General features: G+C 43.9%; 1 protein-coding gene across 1 annotated transcript; it reads left to right on the forward strand.

The window, feature by feature from the left end:
- The first annotated feature begins 1,209 nt into the window (after positions 1–1,209).
- On the forward strand, positions 1,210–7,391 carry foxj1a (forkhead box J1a). The gene is given in 5 exon segments (XM_003442567.5): positions 1,210–1,459; positions 2,067–2,388; positions 2,391–2,680; positions 4,148–4,563; positions 4,565–7,391. Coding segments are annotated over 4 exon segments (1,374 nt in total). The 5' UTR covers positions 1,210–1,459; positions 2,067–2,126; the 3' UTR covers positions 4,971–7,391.
- Positions 7,392–11,665: the final 4,274 nt, after the last annotated feature.

An 11,665-nucleotide genomic window follows, 5' to 3' on the forward strand; every position in this document is an offset into this window, starting at 1 on the left:
GTTATTATAGATGTAATATGGGGTTAATATGCAGTTCCTAAGCTCCGTGTTTATGGAAGCGTCCACCTGATGACCTGAGGGCTGCTCAGACTGTTCAGATCCTTTTTAATTTAAAAAAAAATAAAAAATTTATTTCACTTTTCATTAATTCATATTTTCATTGTATTATTTGTTTAAATGTTAAAACTCCGCTTTCATCATTTAATGTCTTTATTCTGTCACCTTAGTTCCCTTTATGTTTCACTGTTAGTTATTATTTTGTATCTCAGTGTTTCCATAGACAGTCCTGCTGTGATACTACATGAGTGTAGTGTGTGTGTGTGTGTGTGTGTGTGTGCGCACTATGAGTTACAGCTTTATTGTATAAAAAGTGTATATAAATAAAGTTTTCCCTGATTGATTAACACACAAATTTTACTTTGAGGTTTTTAGATTTTTTTTTATTGTTGTTTATTTATTTTGACAAATTTAGAGATTTATTGGGGAAATAATTTATGAAAGAGGTTCCAGCACATGACGAGAAAAAATATTTTTCTTGATTTAAATCTGTTGTTTGAGTGTAAAAAGTTTCATCAGCTTCCTGAAAAGACAAAAACAAAAAAGTTTGAATCTGTTGTTTTGTTTGCTTCTTCTCATTTTATCTATAAAAACTCAGTCGAGCAGTTCAAACATTTACAGAGGAAATATTTTTATTTTCAATAATCGGGTCTTCTGTATAGCTTTAAAAGACTTTATTTTCATGTTTTAAATGTAAAATCTTCATCTCAAAGAAATTAAAATTAGTCAAATAGTTTATCCTTTATGAAGCTCCACATGCTCAGACTGCTCAGAGCAGCAGGACAACAGAAAATCTGGTTTTACTTTTTGGAAGCTTTTTGGAAGATTTAATAATATGGAGACTTAATCTGTCCTGAATGCAGAGGAGTAATAAATGCGGTGTTAAATATGATAGAAATGATGGATATGTGGGTGGATGAATGGGTGGATGGTGCATCGTGGCCTTGGAGCAGCAGGACCTGAGCTTCCATCCTGATTTATTATGTTTTTGCATTCATTCGTTTTTTAAAGAAAGAAAAAGTCACGCGGTGTTCGCTTTTAATAAAACTGCAATAATCCTGCAGTAAGAGTCCCAACAGGTGCCCTGGAGCTGCCCCGGGCCTCAGGTTGAGAACCCGCGGCCACAGTTGACTTGAGCGTGATTAAAAATGAAGCGCCATAGAAACGGGGAGGCCAATGAAGACGCGCGGAGCTGTTTACAGGGGGTGTCGCGTTGCTATGGTTGCCGGTCAAACCTCCTGCAGCAGGTATTAAACTGGAGCCCGCAGCTCGCTGACAGCCGCCACAAACCTCCGCCGAGCAGGAGAAGCAGGACTCCTCCCCAGGTCTCCGTGTGGAGCAGCAGGTGCGCAGACTCACACTCGGCCTCCATCAGTCTGGATTCAGCGGGCGCAGCTCAAAGGTGAGTCTGGATCTTTATTCCGAAGGTCATTTATCCTCTTTCTCTCAGCAAGCAAATCAATACAGAAATGTAGAAAATACGCAAGAACCGTTCAAAAGTCCTTCAAGAGTTTGATCGTTCTGAGTACTAGAAGCGCAAATCTGCAGATTTTACTGCGCGTAAAAAGTTATAAAAACTTGAAAGTCCAGAAAGCGGAAAAAAATCCAAACTTTATTCAAACAGGACGCGATAACTGAGACCCGTGCGTGCGCGAGTGTGCGCGTGTGTTTGTGCGCGTGTTGGTGTGTGTAACTGTGTGCGCGTGTATGAGTGTGTGTGTGCATGTTTCTGTGTGTGTGTGTTTGTGCGTATCTGTATGTGTTTCTGTGTCTGTGTGTGTGTGTGTGTGTGTGTGTGTGTGTGTGTGTGTGAGAGAGAGAAAAAGTTTGTCCACATCCTGAAGAAAGATGTTGTGGTGTCAGAGTGACATAACGCTGAGCTGCTGCTTTGTGGGTGTCAGGCATGAATGTGTGGATGTGGATTGAATGCGTGTCCCTTTGCGCGCACACAGAGCTGTTCTCGGGTCATTGTTCTGGCCTTCGCTGAAGTGTCGGGTGTGTATTTACAGTCCTGTCAGGAGGTAACAGAGGGAGGAGGAGGAGAAGGAGCTGACACAGAGGAGAGAGCCATGCTGTCCCTGAGCTGTGCCGAACCGTGGCCTGAAGGCTCCGTGGGGCTGGAGGAGGAGGTGGTAACGGCGGCGGCTCAGGCTGAGGAGCGGGACGGAGTCAGCGGCACCGACAGCAGCAGCTGCTCCGTCAGCCTGGACGACAGTCTGACCAGCCTGCAGTGGCTGCAGGAGTTCTCCATCCTCGGCACCAATGTGCCGCACCACGCGCACCACCAGCACCACCTGTTCGGCCACCAGCAGCTGGGGTCTGAGGCGCCAGCCTCCCCCTGGCCGGGGACCCGGCCTCCATCGGGATGCCGCTGACCCCGGGGAAGCCCACGGCGGCGGCCTACAGCAGGATGCAGCCACTGCCTGGCATCGTGGCACACGGACACTGTCCGGACGACGTGGACTACAAAACCAACGCGCATATCAAGCCGCCGTATTCCTACGCCACCCTCATCTGCATGGCCATGCAGGCCAGCAAGAAGAGCAAGATCACGCTGTCCTGCATCTACAAGTGGATCACTGACAACTTCTGCTACTACCGCCATGCTGACCCCACCTGGCAGGTAACGGACCCCACACACACACACACAGGCAGTCCACCTGAGACAGGATGTGCCACCTGCCACGCTCATTGTGTGAAAATGAGTTTCTCTCAGGTCACATCACAGCTGGATGTGTTTCTGTTTGAGAACACAGGTCTGGGCCTGCTGCCACTTGGCTTTGTGTGTGATTAATAACTGAGGCCTAAAACGCTCAAACTTTAACAGGATTGCACTTTTTGTTTTCCTTTTTTAAGCAGCATAATTCCTGAAATCAGCTCAGTAGGAGTAACCACAGCAGATTCCTTCTCATGAAGGCAGCAGCAGTTTTTCTGAAAACTTTAATTCTGTTGGATCAATGATTGATGAAACCGTTCGCTGCACTCCCAGAGTTTCAGCCTCAGACATTTCAGAGCATTTTGTTATTGTAAGGCAGTACATGGGGCAGATAATATTTAACAAAGGTCACAGGGTCAGCGCTCTGTTTAGACCTGAGTGGAGAGGGGCTGGATGGTTGAATGCAAGGATACACAGCACATTATAACTGACTACAATGCGCTGCTAGCTGTACTTCCTGCACCACAAAAAGCTAAAGTCTGTTGCTGAAAAGACACATAAAGGTATCTGAACCTAAAGAGCTTCATAACAACAACTTTATGGCAACTTATGTGTGTTAAAATAAAGATTTAGTTCCCTTGAAATATTGTTACCCAAGCTAAAAATGGACAGATGCCTGAAAATAAAATAATTTTAAATTAAGATTAATTTTAAAGGATCATAAAAGGAAACATGAGGGGGCAGGTTAGCTCACAGGTTTAGCAGGTGTGCTAAAAGCAGCATACTGGGATCAGCTCCAACCTGAGATCCTTGGGACCCTGATTTCCTGGCTTAAGGCAAAAAAGGACTTCAGATATAGCACACATGTTCTTGTATTACTTTAAAGGAGATTTCTCTGCCATTTAAAAGTCTTAGCGTGAACATTTTGGAATTCTTTTTGCCTTTTTAGTAACATCCAATTAAAGTCCTAGAATTTTATTCACTAAAACTGGAGCTCAGACTTGTTGGTCTGTTAGTGCAGTAACTTCACAGCATCCATATTATTGGTTAGATAAATAAAAATGCTCCAAAAGGCTCTAACAGCACAAACACGGTCCAGAGATTTAGTTCAGAGTCTCTAGTTAGCCTAGCAGACAGCTAGCAGCTACAGCCGCCTATGTCATCATACACCTGTCAGTCACAGAGGCCACGCCCCTCATAATGCAAAGTCATGTGAGTTATCCAAACATTCTCCCTTCTACAGTTATGAGGGGGAAAATTATCTACACAGACCAAAACAGTTTTTGTAAACATGTTCCTGCCATTATGCTAAGCTAAATTAACTGTTAAGCCAGGCTGCAGCTTCAAATGTGCTGAGCAACATCAATCTGATGATCTAAGCTTAATGAAGACAGTGTGTGAGCTGTTATTTAAAATATACATTCCTCTTTCCAGAACTCGATCCGACACAACCTCTCGCTCAACAAGTGCTTCATCAAGGTGCCGCGGCAGAAGGACGAGCCCGGGAAGGGGGGTTTCTGGAAGATTGACCCGCAGTACGCTGAGCGCCTCCTGAGTGGTGCCTACAAGAAGAGACGAATGCCGCCCGTCCAGATCAACCCGGCCCTGCAGAACAGACTCAGGGTGAACGTGCAGCCTCAGCCCAGAGGGCAGATCGGGCTTTGCGTCAACCCAGAGTCCCAAAGGCTTCTTCGGGAGTTCGAAGAGGCAACGGGCGCTGATCAGAATTGGGACCCCCATCTGGCTGAGGGGACCATGCTGGGGTCCTGGCCGGTGGTCAGGGGAAGGTGTGGGCTTAAGAGGAAGCAGGGCTCCAGAAATGGTGCCGCCAAAGCCCCCGTCGGTCCAGCTCCCTCTGCTCTCCATGGATGAACAGAAGGAGATTGGACCTCTGAAGGGGGACTTTGACTGGGACGCCCTTCTGGATTCGGCCCTCAGCGGGGAGCTCAGTTTGGAAGGTGGTGAGCCTCTGAGCCCCATCATGAAAGAGGAGGACCTAACAGTGCGGGGAACCCACATTTCCCCCGTTGAAGCCCCTGCAGGCTCAGCAGAGGCAGAGAGGAGTAACAACATGTCTGACTTTGATGAGGAGACCTTCCTTGCCACAGCCTTCCTGGAGAACCCCTGGCCGGAGGAGGAGGAGGATCATGGCCGCAGTGATTTCCTCTGTAGCTCCACCGTCAACCTAGACCAGCTGTTTGGGCTCGAGGACTCATTAGGTGGGGACCCCAGCAGCAGGATCGACACTCTCCTTTGAGGAATAATTTCCAGGTCGTCTTACAAACTAAGAACCCTTCTCAACACAACTTGGAAATAAAAGACTCTTTTTTTACCCTCATGCAAGCTTAACCATCCTTTTCAAGATGTTTAAAGTATTTTTAGAGAAACATTTTTACGCAGGTTCAATGCTGGAAATAAACACTCAATGCCTACTGAACAATGATGCCACAACGTACAGCAGCAGTTCATATTCCACAGAGAAACCACACTGAATGTTTTTTCCTTTTTTTGTGAAATGAAAGTTTTCAGAGTGAAAGCCTGGACACACCAGAAGGTAGCGCGGTAATTTTAGCGTCATGTTTCCCTTCGTGTGTTTGTGAGAACACGGGCCAGGCAGTGGACGGTGTTCCTGCTAAACAAGTTTCACATAATGAGGTAAACATTTGTTTAAACTACATTTCCAGCGGTCATTAACCCTTGCAAGCACTGATTGCTGCCCTTCAGTAAGCTTCCAGAAGTTGGGCAATCATTGAGCTGTTAGAGAGGGTGTAGTTTAAAAATCTAAAAGATCTAAAGTCTAAAGTAGACTTTATTTCTAGTTTAATGTCCATTCAAACTGATTCAGACATTTATGTTCTTACATAGAGCTCCTACAGATAATGCTAATAAGTTAGCTAGTCACTAGTCCACTCAATCGTAACAGGAAGATGAGAACCCCCAAAATAAACTCTCTCAATAAAACTACACAAAAACATTGCCAGTTCATTCTGTTTTATACTCTGTTTACCACAAACTGGCATTTCTTCTTCAGTTTTTTTTAAATAAACTGCTTCATTAATGAGGACAGAGAGTAGCTCCCTATGCTAGCAACTGCGCTAAGGCTTCAATCACAGGGTCCTATAGGTCATTCAGTGATCTCCTAGCAACCGGCGGTTACTACGGAAAAGTGTGGATTTGGCTGCATGTGGTTTCTGGCAGTCGATATTGTGAAATTACTTAGAATAGGAACACAATGCTACACCACAACCTTCTTGTGCTTGCTTTGGTTGCTAGCAGGTTGCTCCTCTCACGAGTAGTTTGCATGGAACTTGTCTGCAAAAACACGCCCACTACTCACCAAGCGGTAATGAAATTGTGAGAAGTGCAACGCTAACTGGAATCAGAGACCGTGTGGCTTTTCATTGAGTTGGTTTTGGCAAAAAGGCAGAACTTTTATTTAATGCAATCCACCGGCAACCAAAGCCACTCAATCTGATCAGAGAGGTCCACATTTTCTTTCAGAAATAAACAGCTAACAGCACAAATCCACCAATCGGTACAATTTTAATGGAATAAATTGATCTCTGGTGTGACCAGGCCTTACAGACGACACAACATGGTCTCTGTTTACGTCATGAAAGTGTGTTTTATTGTGGAAAAGGAGATCATGTTGCCTGAAAGACATTTTCAGTGAACAGTTGATCAACTAAGACTTTTTAAAAAATTGTTAAAGTGGAATCAGGAGTAACGCTACGATAGATTGATGATGAGATTTTTGCCAAATTATGTTCTGTGTAGATGTGATTTACTCATTTAGTTTTCTTTTCTTTTTTTGGCGTGGGATGTTTTGGTACTAACCCTTTATTTTCAGAATGAACTAGCACAACTTTAACTAATTATTCACGTTAGCTTAACTTTTTCCAGAAAATCAGACTGACGTATATGGCTTGTAGAAGTAACGGCTTTCTTTCTTCTTTCCTGTGACTTCGTAGCCGATAGATATAAAGAAACGCAGCAGAGGACGCGTCACAGCTTTGCGGTGTAAAAGTTAAAATAAACACAAAGCAGCTTGAGGCAAAATTCTTCAACAAAGAACTATCAGGAGCTTAAAATGCACACTTTAAAGAGACCACGGTGGCTTGTAAATGAATACCTGACCTTCTATGTGCCAAGAACAACACTTGGGACTCGACGGGGCGGCCGTGCGCGTTTTACTGCAATGAGGAAATGTTTTTGTGTTGGTGTGCGATAAAGTCGGGGAGCTGCTGGATGTGAACAAAAGAGCTCGCTGGATTCAGACTAAACCAAATCTCGCTGCATAAGGACGGGGACAGTCTTTAACTGCTGAGATGCAGTAACTGTTCTCTTAACATGTGTGAAAGTGCAATCATTGTACAGTGATATTTGTTATATGTTACAGTCATTTGTTGGAGTCCATTCATGCAGTTTACTTCAGAGATACCAGGCTCACTGTTTTGTGTATTCTGAGGTGTGAATACACTCGAGGGACTCTCAGTAAAACCAGCTATGGTTGTGTATTAGTTCGTCTCAATCAAATAACACTTTAAACCACAATAATGGGATCTTACCTCATGATTGGTTCTATGCTGATGTTTAAACGCTCATGTATTCTTCTACCTTTTTGTTTTTATTTTATTTTCCACTTTTCTTTGACAATAAAAAATGTTTTACTGCATCTCACCTGTCTACTTGACACATTTCCTCATTTTTAGTCATGAAGGCTCTTTCAGTTTGACTGCCAAAAAATGCAGTTCACGGTCCTCAGAGAATAAACTCTTCTAACAAAAACCTCCAAGCCTCTCACTCATCCAATAACATGTAAACTTACTGTAATGGCTGAAATGTTTCAAAGGCATTCGTGGTTCCCAGAGGACAATCAAAGTGACTTCTGTAACTTTAACACACTCTGGTCCAACCATGAGGTTATCGTCTAAGAAGAACAGCTCCACGGCTCTGGTGGGGATTTCTCTGGCATACTCAGATATTCGTGGTCCCCAGAGGGTGAATCTTAATGATCTCGATTGTAACAGCAAATCTGCAGCACAGTTATTCTGTTTCTTATCTCTAAATAATGCAGAGGTGTAAAGTCTGGAAAGGCATTCATGGTCCTGAGAGGGTGACTTCCTGCATGCTAACCGTCTGGACTGCTGTGACAATCGAGTTTTAACTCAAATAATTTTGGTGATGGCATGACCACAACCAGACCTCAAGTCCTGCTTGGTGGATTGATACACAAATCATTCAAAGTCCCCCGAGGGTGAATCCTACGGCTGGTGGTCATGAAACAGGAAGTTTTTCTCTTAAAACAGTCTTTCTGGATGGATTGCAATGATAGTTTTTACAGATACTCATAAAAGAGCCTTTTTTTTCCTGTGACGTTCGAGTTACTCGAATGGGAACGGGACGGCCATGATGTTTTATCTGGATATTCTTGGTTTCTACAGGATACATTTGAGTGATTTTCTGCTAGATTTTCACTTATGCTGTGTCATATTGACTGAACAGATCAGTCTGTAAAGAGTAGTGGTTTGTTCCCTGAGGATGAACCCCATCCTCAGCTGTTGGAAAGATGTGATGAAGATTCATGCAAAGCTTCGTGCCATTTTCCATGAAACTCTGCACATTCGATATTTTCCAAGAGTATTATTTTCTACATATTTTATGGATTGCTGAAGGATTCGGCTTCTCATTAGTTTTTAATTTACTTTTATTTCAGGTTAGCTTTTATTATTTGAAAATGTTTTGTTACATTGACAGTTTTAGTATGTTTTTTATTCAGTCTAGATATCACAGCATAAACAGAACATTTTAAAAGCAGCAGACTCAGAGTCTTGTAAGCCCTCATCAGACAGTCAACAAGTTAAAAATACCAAATCCACAGATATTTCTGTTGTAATTTTATTTTACTGTAGTTTCCAAGATCACTAAAATTATTTTAGTTGGTTTAAATTGATTTTTTAAATCTAGCGTTTATGTTTACATGGGTCCGATTCACCCCGAGGATAACCTTGAATGACTTTGGTCCTCTGTTATATTTGAAATCAATCAGCAGCTTTTATCTGCATTGCTGTCTGTTTTTTCTCTGGACTTCATGTTGAAAGGATGAAATACTATAATTTTAGACTTTTCATTAAGATGTATTTTAATTTATGGTGCAGTTTTACCAGATTTATTGGCTTATGACCTGAATGAAATGGCCATCAAGATGAGCAAACAGGGTAATCTGAAAGAGTCGCCGTGCTGAGCTGCTAATCATCAGCACGTTGTCATTGTGAGCATGCCTCTGGGGCTGTTTCATGGCTACGTGGTATGTCTTGTTTTCTCCTGCTCGCTGTCTGTTTCGGCCCTCACCCCCCTCTGCTTTAGTGCGCCTGGGCGTGAGATTTACGCTGCTCTTTTCCTGCTCGTCTCTTTTGGGGCTCTCGGTGTGATCAGGCAGTGGATGGGTAATAGTAGCAGGGGGTGGCTGGGTTTCTGTTTCAGGGCTTTGTCTGTGCTCAGTCAGACTCTTGTTCCCCATGAAGCTCGGATCTGTGGTCCCTCATTGGGGCGGTGTGGGGTCTAACGGGGACAAGTGTCCCACGGCCCCATATATCACGGCCTGTCTGCCCCGCTGTAGACCACACCATCGCTCTCTGACCCTGCCGCAGATTAGCTAGGTGGCTCGCGTTCAGAGCATCAGATGAATAGCCGCAGTAATCAAATGCAAATACGTAGAATTTAAGGAGCCTGCGTCCCCCCCGGGGTCGTGAACAGACGGGCTCTCTGTGAGCGAGCATGTCTGTCTGTGGTCACTGATGAGGTAATGACGGCAGAGGGATGAAGGGAAAAGATAAAGTGCTGTAACGCTACACCTCTGCATGATGGACACCCAACACTCCTGTGGAAGAGCAGGATCCTGCATCTTCGTGCCCAGCCCAGCAGCCTTTTTCCTGGAAAGGGGAGCTGCTGTCCCCCTCCCCCCGTCAGCCTGAGCTCCGTGTAGGCCCCCCGCGGAGCTATTACCTGCTGGATGGAGCTCTCCAGCTGGATCGCAGGGCTCATAATTATAATGCAGCAGGCTGGTTAGATGAGATGCCGCAGTAACCTGATGCAGGTATTATTCTCCAGCCCTGCTGACGGCTGCAGGTAAGAGGAGCCACCTGCTGAAATGCTAACCCTCGCCGCTTCTTCCAACAAGAAACGCTGCAAACTGAAAGTGCTAAACGCCAACACCCGATGTGGCCGGGCTGACGATGCAGCCCGTTACAGCAGGCTTCAGCAGAAGAGAGCAGCGTGCCTGCCAATACCTCATACGTTTATTGAGAGAAAATGAGGTTTTCTAATCAGTGAATCTAATTCCCTGTATGTGAAAATTTTCCCTTATTTTCTTGTTTTATATGATTGTAAAATATGATCGAAGGCATTTTTAGTTATGACCCAGCTGACAGGGATGATAACTGGCAGGTTCACAGACCTGACGGTTTCTGAAGCCTCAGGATGTGGATCATGAGGTAAAGCACGGACCGCCTCGTCCTTCCTAAACTAGCAGACTTGAAACCAGCAGCTGAGACCATAAAGACGTTTTAAAAAGCCATCGTGGCATGTTTTTGGCACTGCTGACACTGCTGTGCTTACAGTGTGCAGGATGTTTCACATACAGCACAGACAACAGTAAAACATAACAGTCATGTAACCCTTGATGACAGTCAGGTGAGATTTCACGATGAAGCATCGGGTCAGCCTGTGACTGTCCGGGCGCTCTGAGTTCAGGTTTAGTCAGTCTCAGCTCTCGGGAGCAGTCAGGATGTCTCCGCTCCTGCCCGCTGCTCTGCCGATTGACGGATCCGCAGCTTATCTGCAAGATGTGAAACGGTGGACAGACAAGAAGCGGTGGAGAATACATCTTTTTTTCACACAGCTAATGAAAAGCCTGTTTCCGGGGTAACTGCTGGTACCATTGTCATGTAGGACTGGGGGGAGCGGGGATGGGTGACGGTCTGTTCCTGGTGCTATGGAGGCTGTCGGGTTGATTAGGGCTGAGGAGGGATGGTGTGGATGGAGCCCCAGATTTATTGCAGCAGGGTTTTTGTGAAAGTTCACTTACCTCACCAAAGTGAGGCTCCAGAGAACAGACCCCCAAAGTGCAATGGCACAGGAAGAATTCTTCAGATCCTTTACTTATGTAAAAGTACCAATATATCAATTTAACAACATGCCGTTACAAGGAAAAGTCCTGCTTTAAATCCTGCTTAAAGGAGAGTTTTGGCATGCTTGTTCACACTCTTTTCTCTTTGTTAAATATCATTTCCACCTTAAGAAGCATCCACAAGTTCATGGAGGAGTTCACGGAGTAGCATCAGGATCTATGGGTCCCTTTATGAGGGCTCACTAAAGAAAATTACACAAATTAAAAAGTGAAAAATGTTTTCTCCCCATAACTTTGAAAATATTCACAGTGTGAAGGTAAGACTCCACCTGACTTCATCAGAGTCACTTCACCTCTGCTTCACCATTTGCATGAATACTATATGGTCCAAAGTTTGAACAAATATAGTGATTGCTGTGAGATTTATGCTTCCTATACCAAATACTTTTTTAGATATATGTTTCTGACAAATGCGCCGTTGACCCACTTACAGACCATTGTTCTGCACACTGAAACTCACGTTTGAACATGAATATCTCAAAAACCATTAAAGATAAAAGCCTGAATTTTTTACTCATCTTTATATTAAAGTAAATCAGCATCTGTAATTTGGGGCACATAAGACCTCAGGCAGGTAAAAATATTTTTTAAAAAGCAGCACTTTGCAAAGTAGCATATTTGACCACACGTCTGAACAGTATATCATTATATTTCATAATAATGCAAAAATAAGACACAGAATTCTTTTCAACTTTAATTATTTTTGTCACAAAAATAAAGAACATTTTATTTTTATTCAACTTTCATGTTGGATTGAGTAAATA

Source organism: Oreochromis niloticus, linkage group LG4 (assembly GCF_001858045.2).
Source record: "Oreochromis niloticus isolate F11D_XX linkage group LG4, O_niloticus_UMD_NMBU, whole genome shotgun sequence".
In the NCBI taxonomy this organism is placed as follows: Eukaryota; Metazoa; Chordata; class Actinopteri; order Cichliformes; family Cichlidae; genus Oreochromis; species Oreochromis niloticus.